A 17,619-nucleotide genomic window follows, 5' to 3' on the forward strand; every position below is an offset into this window, starting at 1 on the left:
TGTCTGTCTCTCTGTTTCTCTCTCTCCTCTTTTTCCTCTTTCTTACTTTGTAAAACAATGTGCTGTTACTGCAGATGTGACAGTTGATGTAAACAGAGAGGTGCAATGCACTGATTTTGCTGTATTATGCACAATATGGATCTCTCTCTCTCTCTCTCTCTCTCTCTCTCTCTCTCTCTCTCTTATTCTCTGTGTGTGTTTTTCAGTGTTAACAGAGATTTCATTTATCTGTTTTTTTTTTCCCATTATAACAGCTCTAACACCTTATTCACACCCGCAGCTTGAGAGTGCTGTTCTCACATCTCGCAGGCTCCCCGATTTCACTGTGGAAATCAGACTCCTGTGAATGTCAAGGGTTACCATCCAGCTAACCGTAGCGCACAACTTCATTCATCTGCTGCTAGTCAAAATGACATGGGCCAGGTCACACGCCCTGTGATGTATAGTTCAGCTTTTCTCATGGAAATGTTCGGTCCTCGCTTTGCAAATCGGGGGCTCTGTGAAGGTGCCTTTTTGAGATTGCTTTATGCATGATTGAAATAGCCAACAGGCATATCAGATTTCATTCTAACCTGCACGATATTAGCGCCATAAATCTGTGCACATACCATAATACTGTTCTTGTGGGCAGGAAGCAGTGGATAAAATGACCTTTAATCAGTCAGATTTTCAATATATGGGTGAGTGCATAATCTCTCTGGCTAATTTTACTTCAGCTGCACCTTTATGGTTATGTGAGATAACTGAGCTTGGTTTGCATATCCTGTCCTAAGAGGTAACACACTGTACCAACAGGAGAATTGGCCTGCTCAACTCAAAATTTGTTATGTTTCTAATGGGTGCCCACCTTCACAAATAAGCTAAGGAAAGCCTCGGCATCCGTTTTCTTTGCTTAAAATTGGAAAAAAAGAAAAAAAAAGTGTTATATTCTTCATTGTAAGTGCTGATGGTTTTATTCACTAACATACTGTACCATCCATCTGCTTGCATTTTGCTGTGTCCGGACTAAGACAATCAAAGTTTCACAAAAATGTTCTGCATAAAATCTTCCAGTTTTTAATCCTTAGAAGTGGAAAGGGATGGGATCGGATTCTCTTGCAGCAAACATATGGGAAGTAAAAATTCTCCATCAATCACCAACCAGCTACACTGTGGATGCACTGTAGATTCACTGTCAGTTCTGCTGAACTCGACGGCGGCTCACAGATTGACCAGTCCTCTGGGAAAACTCCAGCTCCTCCAGATGGCTAGTCTGCCCTTAGCCCCGTGTGGCGGAGCTGGACTCGATTTTGTTAAAAAATAGAAAATTCAGATGATATAAGCACCCCTTCCCCCTTCACAGGTGGTAACAGACATATTTAGATTTGAATAGCAAAGTGCAGTTGCAATTTATGTTCATCAGTGTATCCTCAATTAATGTTCAGTACGTACACTATGCTGCCACTATGGCAGTTGTTTGAGGATCATGTTTGAGGAAATAAACATCATCAACAACATAAACATCCAACAAGCGGCATTAGGCTCAGATAGTTCAGTTAGTATTCTTCTAATATGGATTGTCAATATACTTGCAGAACATACTTGTTACTTTCAAATTACTCACATTTTTATTGACCCCGGCAATTTAAACCTCCAGAAAATTATTGTAATAAAAATTGTTACTCATGTTCATGTGTCAGGCACTTATTATTCTTATTATTATATTATTGTTGACTACCTAAATATGCTGTAAAATAAAACATAACACCCCCCACTCGATGTTAAACACTGAGTGGGGTCAAACGATAGGACGATAGGAGGGTTAAAGGATATAAATAATAAAGGAGTGACTCGTGCTGCAATCTCTAGTTTGACAAGGGAATGAAAATTCTTCAGTGTGTGCACTGCAGATACATTTTAAATTCAGAGGTTCATGTAATCCAGCTGCATCATGTGTAGACACAAACTGGATACGAGATGCATGTTAATGTGTGAAGGGGGCCACAGGGTAGCCATGTTGAGCATTTCTGCACTGCACCGTACAGTGAGGTACCGCAACACAATCGTTATGATTTCAAGAACAACGAGAATTTCATCTCTTTACCCCTGGCGCAATGAGTGATCTGACATACAGTCACAAGTGGAAAAATATTCCTGTTTACCTCTGCATCACATTTGAGAAGTGCCCCCAGCGTAATGCAGTGATCCTTGATGGGGAATTCTCGTGAAGCCAGCTACTGTACAGGATTATGGGACCATTAGCTCTCTGCCAGATGATGAATGAAGCTAGCATAATGCCAGTGACAGCACTGCTGATGGGCTTGTCATTTTATTTACATTCACATTAGCTTCCTCTCCTGTACTTCTGCACTCAAGGTTCATCTATATGGTAATCTGTCCTCACGCTTGGGGCTGCACTTCCACTCTGTACTCTGATGATCAGTTTGTTACGGGTTGTAATTATTTACTGGGATGATTTCCTTGGTGTGTTTCTAACCCCTCGCTTTGTTGCCTCTTTCTCCATATGTCTCTCTGCACCCTCTTCCCCCGGTCCATCGCTGTTCCTTCATTTGCCAATCTCAAACTCTTTACCATCCTCTCTCAAACACACTTGTATCCCTCCCTCTTCCATTTTCTGTCTCCCTTCCTCACACGCAGAGATCTGTCTACTGACCAAGGGCAGACGGACAGCCAGCGTGCGTGCCGACACCTACTGCCGCCTCTTCTCCCTCTCTGTTGACCACTTCAACGAGGTGCTAGAGGAGTATCCCATGATGCGCCGGGCTTTCGAGACCGTCGCCATCGACCGATTGGACCGCATCGGTAAGACCTGCCTACATCTAATCCTGTTGTCTGACTGATTGAATCTCTTGCCCGTCATTGTGCCTTGTTGTCTCGTCTCCATCAGCATTTGTTTGCATTCTCCTCTCTTCATGAAAGCATTGTGTCTGCCATCTTGTGCTGCATGATCTGTATGCTTTCCTTTGTCTACTTCCTCCTCTTTCCTTGTCTTAACTAACTTTAAAGAAAATTCCTCGTACCGAGCATTAATCCTTCTAAAGAGACAAAGTAGCATTTTGTGGATGGATTAAGTGGAAGGCAGTGCATGTCGCTGTCCGGGAGGGAGTCAGGTCGCCCCCTCGTTGGTTTGGTGTTGACCCCTCCACTGGATCCCAGCGAGTGGATGGAAGCTAACCTCACATGCATGTTCCTCCGCCCCTCTTTCACTCATCTGCACACCTGGGTATGAGCAGCACCCCATCCCATGTCATACTTCTTCAAATCAACAAGTAGCACTGTAAAACGAAAACTGAGCTGGGCAAGGTGACACCAGAGAGTTGCTAAAGTCCTTGCGTTTACCAGGTCCAAACCAGCTTGTAAACAGGCACAATCCTCTGTAATTTCACACAACTATTCCCTCATTGGTGTCTCCTTTTCAATCATGTCAAAAATTATTTTCATTCTCTGATGGAGGAACATTTATCCAGGAACCTGGCCATGACTGGCTGTAGCTGAGGGGAAATTAATCCCAGTGGTTTAAATACAAAACATTTTTTTATTATTATTATTTATTTATTTATTTATTTATTTATTTTATTGAAAAAGGGGCACATGTATGGAATACAACCAGGGCAATAATTATCAGACTGTCAATCCATAATAGATGTGATTTGAAACCATGAAATCTGTTAATTTGTAGTGCTGCATGTGGCATTTTCCTATTCATAATGGAATCAACACATTTAATAGTTTAAACATGGAGACTATATAATGCCACATGGAACTGGCGTCTGAAAAGTTCATGTGTTGACTCATTGTCAAAAGTTGTAAATAATGCAGTAGAAAATGCAATCTTTATGAAAGAATACTGTTCCCCTTGTATAACATTTTATATGCGTCCTCTTTTTCGAAGACAATCATAATGCTGTAAATTTTAGATTGAATAAATTACGTCATTTTATGGTAACCTACTTTTCAGTTCACATTCAAGTCTCTTATTCAAGTAGTAAGCAAGTGCATAATAAAGATAACCTTTAAGGTGTCAATAACCAATTTGTAGTGTCTTTACAATATATCAACACATTTCCAATTTGATAGTATTTATAAAAATTGTGACATAATATGGATACCGCACACAAAGCACTCTTCTGAAAAAAGAAACCCTTCCAAAACATCATCCTCAGGGTTTGTCTTACTCAACCCTCTGTGAATATAAAACAGTACAATTCTTCTCAACGTGGAGGAGGCAATTGCCATTTCAAAGCTTCGTCATTCTCATAATTTTAAACAAATGTGGATGCCGCTGAATGATTCACATAGTATGTTATCCCTCTGTGATATATTGTATAATGTCTGCTGATTAGGTTTACCTCATGCCTCCCTCGCTTTAGCACTGAAATAGAAAACTGTAAGATTATAACCCGAAATCGAAAAGGCAAGTTGAATCTGCAAAACGATAGTGTGCCAATGTTGTCTCACCTCAGTGGTTATTTGTTACTGTTGTTCTTTTTCTTTGTCATGGCTGTGTTTTTTTTGTGTGTGTCGTTTTGCCTGATTGAGGCATGTTGATATTGACTTGCTTTGCAGCCCTAGCACTGACTCAACATTGAAATACTATTGTGACAGGCAAGTCAGCGTCGGTCAATCCACAATGCGGTTGAGATAGGACCACTCAAAGGCAATCAAAATCCATCAAAAGATGTGTTGTATCACACTGTTGAGAAGAATACCTTTTTTGGACAGCCCAGCCCGCTCATACTTGGACTGACAGTAGTAGAATACACAGACTTTGTTTGCCCTGCAGTGAAGTGTATTATCTTTCTTGCCTTATGCCCTTTAAAATGTATGCCCTTTGACCTGAGCAGTCACAATCTACATTTGCCCTTTTTATGTGAGAGCTTGCAATGTTGGCTTTTTTTTTTACCAGCCAGCAGAGTCAATCATCATGTGAAAATGAGAGCCGCCCACTCTGAGACACACTTCTCCCTAATGCAGAAGTGTTGTGCATTTGACCCATTCATTCAGACTTATCATAAAGGGGGTTTTGTCTCATACGAGGGAAAATACAATGTCATGATCCGTGCTGGTTGTATCGTTTATGAACTGCATTTGGTTACGTGCTTGTCTTGCTCTAAAAGGAAAGAAAAGAAAAGTATCCATGTTTTGAAACAAATAACTTGTTGCACATTTGACATAATCTTCTATCTATCTAAAAATTATTTGACCAGGAGTCCGTCTTGAGACGAGCACATCTCGTTTTCAAGAGTGTCCTGGCCGACGAATAGGCACCAGGTAAAACTCTTTATTCCAATTCCAAATATTGGCACAGGGGGCTAATAACCTAGAGGCTTGCTAAAATGGATCCGGTCTCAAAGTCATTCCCCAAGAGCATGACCTCTTGCACAAGGTTACATGAACATAACAGCAGATGGTATCATTTAAAATGTGAAAAATTAAGACAAGCAGTTGAGTAAACAAATATATCAATGCTTTTCAATTCAGTGTTTAATTTAATTTAATTCAGTGTTACATGCCATATTTATCTCATAGCAGAGTTGCAAAGATAAACTAACTGAGGATATTAAGCACATATTCAGCCCTATTGATGTCTGGCATTTTTTTTTTGTTTACTTTAATCTTTGAATCCTTTGTTCAAAGTGTAACTCACAAATGAAATCATGTCTTTCGATTAGTAAGTCCCCAGAACTTTACTAATGCAACGCCACAACACAGCTTTTGTTACATGCAGAAAACCCATTTCATTATTTTCCTCATGTTTTCACTTGCAGAAAACATTTGTTTCTGGCTGTCTGACTTGTAATGTGAACTCTGCTGGATTTTATTTTTGTAAACAATTGTGAAAAAGATTTGGCCGTTGGTAAAAAGAATTAGAAGAGAGTCGATCTTTAAGCTGCTTTATATTAGGCCTATATTTAGACCCAGGACATGATGTCATGTTGACCACCTGGTGAGGTGCTTTTGCTCAGTGCTTGCACCTACCACAATCAAAATATTGAACCTTACTTATTATAATACATTAATTATCATAATCAATGCTCATTTTCATGCACACACAGGCTACTTTCTCTTTGATATTTGCTCTTTGGTTATGCTGTACCAAATTAAACCTCAGCAAAAAGAAATAAAGGACGATTGTTGGCACAATCTTAAGCAGAAAAAAAAAAAAAAAAAAACTACATTCAAAATGAAGAGGAAACCAAAGGAGTTTGGCAATCAGGCTTCTGACAGATTAGTCAAATTATGTAATTAATTAGATTGGAAGTCAGAGCAAAACATTTTAATTTGGTCCCCCTCTATAAGGCACAGTCGGTGTTACAGCAGAGAGCAGAACGCAGCCTGTTGAGTTTCAAAAGCCAAAATGTGTGTGCTTCAGCAAAACAGTTTAATGTCAGTATAGCCTTTAACGCCATTCTAAAATTGTGTTGCTTTTATTTGTTTTTGTTTGTTTTTTGATTGTTCGTTCTGATTGTCAAATTTCAGATGATGTATTTTTTTTATGTATTCTGTTCTTTATTATTTTTGTCTCTTAAATTCTATTAATGGATGAGTTTTGCATTTTCTAATCAGCCTCATTAGTTCTGTTGTACCAGAAAAGACAAATCAATAACAGAAAAGTAAATGTATTCATTCCAAGTAGTAATTTGACCCAAATCATGTCTGTGTTTATGTCTGTTTGCCAAGTTTTGTGTTAAGAAAAAACTTTTTATTTACTTGTGATAGGGGTGCACCTTTTTTCAAAATGTATTCAAACTTTTCATTTGAACAGAGAAAGCATGCAGTCCTTTAAGTATGGTAAACTGTTAAAGCTAAAGAAATCCTCTCATGGTAAAAAAAATAATAATAATAAAATAAAAAAAAAAGAGTAAATCATCTATTAAAGTTAATATATGCAATATTTTTGATTGTCTAACTAGTGGGGATAATTAAGTGCTCACTCACTTGCAGGGAATGTTTAAGCGTTGTGTGTGTGTGTGTGTGTGTGTGTGTGTGTCTGTATTATGCACTGTACAAGAGAGAGGGGTAAGACTGATTTAATGGTCAAAGTGGGCCACTTATTTATGTGAGCTATCTTTATAATCCAGCTTTGGGTGTGTTAAGGTACATACCAGGGCACAAAACAAGTTCACATGTCCTTTGTTATGTATATGTATATGTGTGTGTGTGTGTGTGTGTGTGTGTGTGTGTGTGTGCGTGTGTGCGTGTGTGCGTGTGTGCGTGTGTGCGTGTGTGTTTGATAGGATTCTGACAAAGACAGTTGTGTACTTTGAATAGGTCCAGAATGTCTCTTGTGTTTCCAGTCTGCCGTTAGTAAGCTCATTAAGCCAGCTGAAGTAGGATCTTGTCAGCCTCATCCTCTCATGCAGCTTTATTGTTTGCACTGCTGAACATTAAAAGCATTATGAGAATATTCCCCTCCATACGAAATGTTTACATTATTTTCAGCTTCAGCCACTGTTACAATTAAATGTAAGAACATGTCTTTAAAATGGCATTTTGAATTTGTACCTGTGTACATTTTGACTAATACGTTGTGGGCTCCCCCAGCTATTCAGGATGGATTAGGCTTTACCTAGTCATAATCCGTTTTACTAGAGCAATGTTTGACCACGGAAAAATATCAGCCCTATGAAAGAAGAGGATGAGAGGTTAGATCTCTTGATTCTTAAAATAAGTTGGGCTTAAAGTTAGTCCATGTTTGACAGATAAACAAAAGTATTTTACTATTAGGATTTTATTAAAGTGCCGCAGCCTTTAAAGATTGTGGATTTGATTTAGTTGCTTTTCTTTTAGGCCACATTGCAAACAGAGAGCACACTACAACAGCAGTCCACACTTCTCAAAATGCCTAATTTAAATGTATTTATGTTCATTTCCAAGTTGACCAGATTACAGCATTATGCTGATGCCTGCAGATTCCTGCTCTATATGGCTCTGTGTACTTTTAGCCTGAGCCCCTGATGTTCTTTAATCCCCAAAACACATCCATGTCTGCCTATCTTCTTGATATATTCAAATGTCTCGGCCATACCAGCAAAAACTCAGATGTGCTTGATGACGTACTATAGTCAGAAGTCAAAGCCCTCTTGAATGGGCTTCATGAGATGCCCATTCCCCAATCGCCATGGGTTTTATTTTGAAAAGTAACATATGCATGTCCTTCCCATCTGCAGAGTTTAACCCTGTCACCTTTAAACATGCAATGAAAGTGGCCTTGTAAGTGAACAGTAGCCTTACAGTCAGTGTCTGGTGCTAGTTTTAGCTGTGAACCACCCAACCCCAGTAGCAACTGATGGTAACCGTGAAAACCTTTAATCAAAGAAATACACTGTAGCAAATAGTTGTGCATGTGATAGGAATGTATGTTAATCACTGGATATATTGTTAATCATGCTTTGAGAAATCTGCACATGCAATGATCCAAAATCATGTGAGCAGCACCATTTAGAATTGTGGCATGATGCAGTGACACCAGTTTTTGTTATGAACACTAGTTCTAGTTCCACATATGACAACAAAATTATTAGTCCTTTTTCAGCTGAGAGAGTGGCAGTTGTGAGTCCTTTGTTATACAGTAGCTGACTGCACAATGTATGTTGGAAGGAACAAGTTATCCAGCATATATTATTATATATTATTATATACAGAGTTTGTATATGTGGAGAAAAATGTTCTCAGTGTCAGGGATTTATGATTGACCGACTGTGGCTTGAGCTATCAAGGCCGTAATGCCCATATACATTGAGAGGTACCAGTCCCCCCCATTATCAAGCACTCTAAAACTCCAAAAGGTCTACAGGAAAAGGTTAACAATATAACAATACGCTCCTCAAAAAAAACAAAAAACAAAAACTGGATGCCTTCATTTCAAGAGGGAACATAGAATCATAGAATCAAGTGGCGGTATTAAAAAGAAATGGTTAAATAGAGCAGTTCTTTTGCAAAAAGATTAGTTTCAAGGGGCCTTTCATGCCCCTTAGTACCACTCAGCATTATATCACAGTTTTACTCCCAAAGCCACAAAAGTAGTTGATCTCTAAAGTAGCCATCTGTCAGGCCCAGATTATCACAGCCCCATGACTTGTGACAGGCTGGGAAAGATTTTCACACCCACTCAAGCTCAAATGCCCTTTACAATATACAATTTACACAAAGGCGATTTGTGTAGTGATTTATTTAATTTCTGTAAATACAGGGAAATAAAGCTACATGATAAGACTGAAATTAGGGGTACAATGGTTGATGACATTTAGAAAAGTCTCTCTTTAAAGAATCTAAATTTATGAAACTAGGTAATGATTTCCATTGACTGCCAAGTGAATTTGAATGATAAAGGAACTCCATATAATTATTTTATAATTCTATGGTAAGATGTACAGGTGATTAGTATCCCAGTAAGTTAATCAATGCATAACAGTATTACCCATGTGTGGCTATTGACGGTAAAGCACTGTAGTATGTTAGAATAGTAAATGTCTGTTTTTTTGTTTTACTGTATTTTGTTGTTTAATGTGTTTATTTTGCATTGTTTTGTGTGATGTGGTTATCCCAGGTATCCCTGTGGTGTGTTTTTGGTGGTTTGTCATTTCCTCTGTAATTTAAGTAGAATGTGACTTTGAATTAGATTATTAGAAAAAAAAAAAACTGTTTTTATTTATTTATTTATTTATTTTCAACTTAAAAATGTACAGTAACGTGATATTTGTCTTTAGTGGGTACAGCATATTATCAGTATACTTTCTTATTTCATTATCTTTACATCAGTAACTTCACAATCTATGCTATCACGTTACATCATCAATAATATATGTCTCCTTATGTCTCCCTCACTCTTCTCAAACCTCATACTTCCCATAGTCATTGTCATTCACTGTCTTTCACACTCCAATAATACAAACTTTGCTGAGATTAAAGATGCAGTTTGTAAGATACTGATAATCCAAATACCTCTAAAATGTCAGAATTTAGAGGATTCAATAAAATAATGCTCCATTGCGTCTTTTCCCAGTTAAAAACACTTTGAAATGCCAGCAGGCAAGACAGTAAGCAAGGCAATGAGACAGCAGAGCATGTATAAATCTGCCCCAAATTCCCTTAAAAACATACAAGCTGCGTCTTTAATGTTTCAGCCCTGTATTCCTGTATTCTAATGCTACCAAAGTTTGCCATGGCTGTGTGTGCTCACATCCCCCTGATTGCGCCCCAACAGGGAAGAAGAACTCGCTGCTGCTTCAGAAGTTCCAGAAGGATCTGAACGCCGGAGTCTTCAATACGCAGGAGAACGAGATATTGAAGCAAATTATCCGTCAGGACAGGGAGATGGTGATGATGGTGGACCGCAAGCAGTCGGTCACCGGGATGAACTCGACACCAATGTCTGGAAACTCCATCATTAACTCACCTGCCCAACCGCCCTACTCTAGCTCCTTAGGCAACAACCAGTTCCAGCAGTCCTCTGTACCCCTGACCTACAGTGCTTCAGCCATTGCCAATGCCTCCGCTGCCCGCATCCTGCCAGCCGCTGCTGCTGCTGCCGCTGCTGCCGCCGCACAGGGGGTCTACCCTGCGCCTAGCGTTTCCCATGGCAACCTGTCTTCAACCAACCCTCAGACCCCGCTCCAGCAGCAGGGGGCCATAATGTCGCCCTGCTCCTTCACGGCTGCCATGTGTAGCCCACCCGTGCAGACCCCTCTAGCTGGCCGGAGCTTCCAGTACAGCTCGCCCACTGCCTCCCAGCTGTCACTCATCCAGCAGCCCATGCCCCAGCCACCTCTGTCCACGCAGCAGCAGCTCGCTCAACAACCTGCTGTGTCCACCGCAGCCGCAGCCTCGGCAACACAGCAGCAGCAACAACAGCAGCAACCGTCACCTCAGCAGCAGCAGCAGGTCCCCTCCCCCCAGAGAGGAGACATCCACAAGAGCACGCAGGCACTCCAGTCAGGCAGCTTGAGTCGAGACGTGCGACATTTGTCAGCATCCCAACCTTCTCTGCCACATGATACGTCCCTGGGGCCCAGGGCGCACCCAGCCTCAGGAGACTCTCTGGCCTCCATTGTGCCACCAGTTGCGGCGGCGGCAGCGATCCAGGGAATGGGTCTACAGAGCGGCATCCGCACCACAGTGCCCCAGCGGGTCAACTTATTCCGCCAGATGTCATCAGGAGCCTTGCCCCCGGTGCGTTCGGCAGCGGCGGCGGCAGCAGCAGCGGCAGTGGCAGCATCAGCATCATCCACAGCCCAGCACAGGGAATCCCCTGGTTCTAGGAGAGATTCTGTCTTGAGCAGTACAGAGACCGAGCAAGACAAAATGCGTTTTGCATCGAATTTATGATCCAATTTTTGCTTTTGCTTTTTTTAAACTTCTATGTTTCAATTCATTTTTAAAAATGGAGATACAACAGAAGAGATGAATACGAGGAACTTCAGTATTTTTGTTTCTCTCCAGTTTTCTTCAGAAAAGATAACCTCATAGAAATCCTGTACAGACAGCCCTTGTATTATATTTTAGACACATTGTCTCCCTAAACTTAAGAATGTATATTAAACAAATCTATAAATCTCTATATATACATATACATCCATATATATATATATATATATATATATATATATATATATATATATATATATATATATGTACACACACACACACATGTACATCCAAGTAGAGTATTTGGAAATGGCTATTTAAAAGCTCTAGTATAAACATGAGTCTTCCTTTCTGAGAAATATAAAGAAACATATACAATGTATGAAGTGTTTTTTTTTATTTTATTTTATTTTGTTATTTATTTATTTGATTTTTGTGTTTTGTAACTGGAATGCATTGTGGATTCTGAAAATGACTTTCATTTTCTTTTTCTTTCTTTTGTTTGTTTGTTTGTTTGTTTGTTTTTGTTTCTTTTTTCTACCAGTGAGGAAGAGGAAAATTATCTTCTCCTATTAAGCAGCTTTAGGCACCACTGTGGAATAATAAATGCAAGCAACTTTGAAAAAAAAAAAAAAAAAATACTGTCAAAAAGCACATACTCACAAAGTGAATCTCATACCAATTTCCGGAACCCTCATTTCAGATATCAACACAAATACAGTAGCTAAATGTTATGTTGCTCTCAGCCAGAGAAACACATCCTCCTGAGCCCCCACATCCTCACAGAGGCTCAAATACCGACCATGACAGTGTTATGGGTCCAAAGGGAATAGAATAATAGAAATGCTGCTTTCTTTGTTTATTTTAGAGGAGGATGGAGCATGGAGAAAGTTATGGATGGATGCTGTTGTTTATTTGTTTTTGTTTTTTTTTTTCTATTCCTGATTTCAGATGGCTGAGGTAGAAGTTATGTAATGTTGCTTAAAAATTATGTGTACATTTATAATATTTATAAACTAAAGATTATCACCATTATGCAATAGACTGTCATATAAAGAATACCTATATGTGTGTTGTAAATAGTTTTGTAGATCTAGTATTTACAGAAACTGTGTGGTGCATTCTCAATCATAACAATGTCTTACTTCTATCAGGAACCTGGATATCATCTATATGCGAAAAAAGTTAATAAGTGACAAAATACATATGTTTCATTAGAGATAAACAAACCTTAATGCAATAGCTAGCACTACTTGATACTGAGAAATGCCTGGTTGGAGGACATTTAAGAATCCCTTTCTCTCTGTATACTATTCCTAGTCCTAGTGTAGTTTTTGATTTCACATCAAGTGAACATATACAGTATTTACCTACAATACACAACTTCATTTCAAAGTCATCCTATTGAAAGTAAAAGTGTTTATCTTTTCTAACGCCTCATTTCCCAGAACTGCTGTGGTGTTAAGATCATTTTATGAACCACTCTTTGGTCTCTCTGGAGCTAAAACTGGATATTTTATGAGATGTATTGTTGGATGGAGGAAATGAGGCTTACTTTTTTATTCATTATTGTATCTCATTTAATTAACCACAATTTCAATTTTATGCTTGCGTGATCTGCTTCTTGAGTATTACTGTACCGTGAGCTGTCATATCACAATTACTCAAGTTGAGAAGTCTGGCATGACATTTTCAACACGTTCCTGTTTGCTGTTGAAGAAGTCAGGTATCCAGTTACTCAAGTGTGCAGGGCACATTTTCACCAAATGGTGTTTTTTGTACTGCTGCAAGTACAAAGATGGAACAAAAAAAAAGACAAAAAAAGGGGGAAAATGCTGGTTTGCATTAAGGTTTTTGTCTCATGTAAATCCATTATGTGGGCTTAGATACTCTAAACTGACTTGGACCGATGTTGAGAAAGGGAGGCATGGTCAACCCCGAATATTGTGACTCTACCATATAAAGGAAAGAAGGACAGCAGCTTATTTATGTTGAAAATGTCAATCAAATCAATCAACTTTTCAACATAATAACTAAGTGGTATTCATGCAGTTGTGGTCTTGTAATTGCCAAAATGTATTGTGACTCAGTGGCTCATCTAATAAGGCCGTTTCCCAGCACACAGATTGTAGTTTGTGCTGAAGGCCTTCTTATGGCCTTCTTTAACAGTAGGGTCTACTGGCCATGTGATAATGTACTGTTTTCTCCTTACAATCACTCATCATTTCTATTTAGAGTCATAGTCTTCATGGCACCAGATATCCCATCAGTTCAAAGTGGCTAAGCCCTTCGAGATACAGTTTTAAAAGATTTCAAAGTCTTCGCTACAGATTGTGTCAATAGTGTACCAATACAGAGTCAACCCACCAATGTCATGAAAGCATGCACTGTCACAAATACTTAGAAAGATACTATCTCAAAATGTTGACGTTAAATGTATTGTGAGATTATGTTTTGTTCATTGTCTGTCTGCCTAGACGTTATTTGTGTGTAAACAGAAGCATTGACTTTTCACATGGACATTCTTAAGTATTTGTGCCTAAACTATAGCCATGTTCCATCCTTTGTTATGAGTGTGAGCTTGGTGCAAACATGGGCACTTCTGCGCACAACCATTCATTATTAGTATAATCTATGTGTTTTATGTCTCAATATTTTTAGAGAGGAAGGTGTAAGCAATGATGATGGCCAAATGTCTCAGTTTATCCAATTGGAATCTTTAAATACAATGTGAACTTCTAGAAACAGGTTTTTTTCTATCATTCTCAGTTAAGCTATATAGAATATTTAATGAGGTCATGTACAGTTTTAAAAAAAAAAAAAGAAAAAAAGAAGAAGAAGTGCAATCTTTAGACCTGCAGTAATATCATGCTCAATGAGACATTGTAGAAATTTGGAGCACCTTTATACCTTTCTTTGTAGCTAGCCACTGATGTTTGGGTTGAATATTAATGTTGTGTGGAATGAAACTGGCCAAAGCAAAACATTATAAGTAATTTTCTTTGTGTTGAATTGCACTTTCTGATCAACTAAAGAGGTGATACAGATTCTTTTCAGCTAGTTTAGATGTTGGAATGAGTCAATAAGGGAGACGTATCCCCTAGAAATTGTGCTGCCCTGATCCTGTATGAGGTTCTAAATGAGGGGAGCTGTACTATTTACAACAGAAAGCGCTTAATCGTGAATATGCCATAGTGTATAGGAACTAGTACACAGTGAAGATGGATAGCAGCACTGTTGGTTTGTGCTGTTTTTGATACTTGCCTTTGGAGGGAGAGCTTCCCAACTATGTGCTTTTTTCACAATTCCAATCACAACCGACAACCTGGAATGGGCATTATGGTGATGTACAACACAGACTAATGAGCTTACATATTAGCAGTATAGAGACTCTCAACAAACCAGCACATATATTTGTATATTTCTTTTTGTTTGTTGTTTTGTTGATTTGAAAAAAAAAAGAGAGAGAGATGCAAAAAGAACTGAGAATAATGCCCGCAGAAGGAGAACCAAATGTTTATTTTGGTTTTATGACCACGACAGTTGCTGGTTTTATATGTTTACCAACGACATGCGTGGTGGAGAGAGGGACGGAAGCTGGAACGAGCTGCCTGCTCCTCCTAAACCCCGCTAACATGGTCATTGTTCAGCTCATTCATGTAATCCAAGGCTTAGAGAAAAAAGAACTATCAGTTGGTTACTTGATACGGACGAAAGAACGATAAATGTAAACTTTCTTACAACAATATGCAGACAAACGGTGTTTGTCAAAAAATCCTTTTAATTTTTTTTGTTTATTTTGTTTGTTTGTAAATAATAAACCTTTAAAATATAGAAAATAAACGACATATTGTCATTTAGCACTGAGTTTGTGTGATTCTATTGTGAGAGAATATGTGTGCTTCTTGGAAACATACCGACACTGCCTGAGGGAGTGAGTACATTCACTCGGTTACTAATTGATCAGAGGAGAAACGGAGGGATGATTTCACAGATGAAGTAATGATGGACAGGGCAGGAGAATAGTGAGGAACACTTCTGTCAGCGGGTGAAAAATTGGACCTTGGGAGCACCAGGGATTTCCATTCATTTACGTACAAATCCAGTTATCAATCATAAAGTAATCATACAAAAGACAGATTCCTCTGGATGACTGTACACCCATAGAGGAGAAGGGGGGACAAGTGCTGTCGGCTCTTATGAGTCACAGTTTTATTATTAAGAGAGCCGTCATCACCCAAATGTAATAAAAGATCTCATATCACAACTACAGCCGAGTTTGGATACAATGTAGCCGGCAGTTCTTTTTGGTCGCATGTCAAGCGCCATAATATTTAGGAATGTGTTACTTTGTCAACAGAATATAAGTGTTTAGATGAAATCTCAAAGAAGGAACTCGGCGTACGATACACAGCAAGGTTGTGCGCTGTCTGCCGGTTAGAAGTTGAGCACAGCTCAAATTGCAGCGGTGGTTTGCAGTTACCTTTTGAAAGCCAGGCGCGCAGGGGTTACCCCGGGGTGAGACATGCATCAGTTGATCTGTAGCTCCATTATCAATGGCACACTGCCCTCCATTAGGCATTTATATTGCATTAAATGTGTGTAATTGTATACACAGCAGATTAATTTTTAACATGTTAGTGATATAGGACTTAAATAAACCCTTGTCAACGTCATTATTTATCACTACCTGTGACACAAGGCGCAGAGCTATTACATTCATAGTTACATTCATAGTACTGTCTTGACAATGATATACTATAACATACTGTTTCTAGATTGAAAATATGTGAATATTGTCAGTACACTGTTATGCTGGGGACTACGTTTGTGTGCATAAAATAAATGTTGCACATTTTACAGTCCATCTCTCAACAATTGTCATGTCAGTGACCTTCCTCTATGCCACTGCCTCTGTTTTATATTCTATATATGAATACACACTGACATATAATCCATATTTTAGTGCAACATATGTTTCATCATCTGAAAACACTGTACATTGCAGCGGGCACCTGTTATCTTAGTCATCTCCACCTGAGTTGACAAGTGTTTTTGGCTGAACGTAAACTAAAGCCTCAGGGGATTTTAATGAGCATGTCACGGTCAGTTAAAAAACATTTCATGGACAACTTGATGTGTCACTATGCACAATGCACAATTTGCTTCAGGTCATGGTTGAAACTGAGACCATAAGGCAGGTGTTGCAAGCTACTGGATTACACGTTTAAATATAAGGCACCTGTTGTCTGAAGCTTCTTGTATGTCCACAGGTAGGTACACTGTGTCTGTTGCTGCCCACCTTTCTAAGCAGGAACAACATGGCATATCGATCATTTGTTTGGTAAAACATGCTAAGACTTTGTACCACACTGTAAGTTACAGTTTGCAGAACTGGAACCAACATTACGGCAGTCCTTCATTTTGCCATGTTGGTAAAAGTGGCACGATTCTATTTAATTACCAAGACAACTAATATACAGAGATAGCTTTAAGAAAGGCTTAATGGACTGAAAGAATGCCCTGATTAGCATAATAAAACACGGTAACAGAAGTACACCCTTTTAAGGAATACTAATCGGAAACAATGTGACCCAGATTTCTGTAATAAGTGAGTGAGCAAATGAAGGTTACAGTATTGTAACCTGAGTTCTATGACCACAGGCAGAGCCCTCTATTGGACTCAATGGTAGCTCACTCAAAATTTGCAGGAATGTTGTTAACCAATGAGGGGCAAGCCAAATGAAGTGCATTGTGCTTCACACAGTGTATGGCGGCATACCAAGCTGCCAGTATCTGCAACTCTCTTCAGCTAGCAGTATAGTGAATTTCCTTCGGGATGAATAAAGTATCTGTCTATCTATCTATCTATCTATCTATCTATCTATCTATCTATCTATTGGAGCGGTGGGGTCGAGGTAAAGGGCTCTACATGTGCTTACAGAACTTGGGTTACAGTATCATAAACTTCACTTCATCTCACACAGGCTCCACCATCTACTGGACTTTATGGGTAAACTGGGTGGGGCCCAGTGAATAAACACCCTGACATGAAATAATCATCAAACAACAACCTCACTGCCGCTCTGGTTAATCACCTACAGGTGATTAACCAGGGTGATTACCAGCTACAGGTTAATCACCTCACCTCACCTTAATCACCTGTGATAAGCAGCAAAAAGGGAGGGCCCCCATCCATCTCCAGTTAGACGCATGACATGTAAAAACATGAGGGATAGAGGGATAGGCTTA

At 39.2% G+C, this 17,619-nt stretch overlaps 1 protein-coding gene across 1 annotated transcript in view; it reads left to right on the forward strand.

The window, feature by feature from the left end:
- hcn1 (hyperpolarization activated cyclic nucleotide-gated potassium channel 1) overlaps positions 1–15,227 on the forward strand; it is a 76,882-nt gene extending 61,655 nt beyond the window's left edge. Inside the window, exons 7-8 of the mRNA XM_030065694.1 lie at positions 2,638–2,802; positions 10,208–15,227. Of these exons, the coding sequence (XP_029921554.1) occupies positions 2,638–2,802; positions 10,208–11,328 (1,286 nt within the window). The 3' untranslated portion in view covers positions 11,329–15,227. The remainder of the gene's footprint in view (positions 1–2,637; positions 2,803–10,207) is intronic.
- Positions 15,228–17,619: the final 2,392 nt, after the last annotated feature.

Source organism: Myripristis murdjan, chromosome 12 (genome assembly GCF_902150065.1).
Source record: "Myripristis murdjan chromosome 12, fMyrMur1.1, whole genome shotgun sequence".
Classification (NCBI taxonomy): Eukaryota; Metazoa; Chordata; class Actinopteri; order Holocentriformes; family Holocentridae; genus Myripristis; species Myripristis murdjan.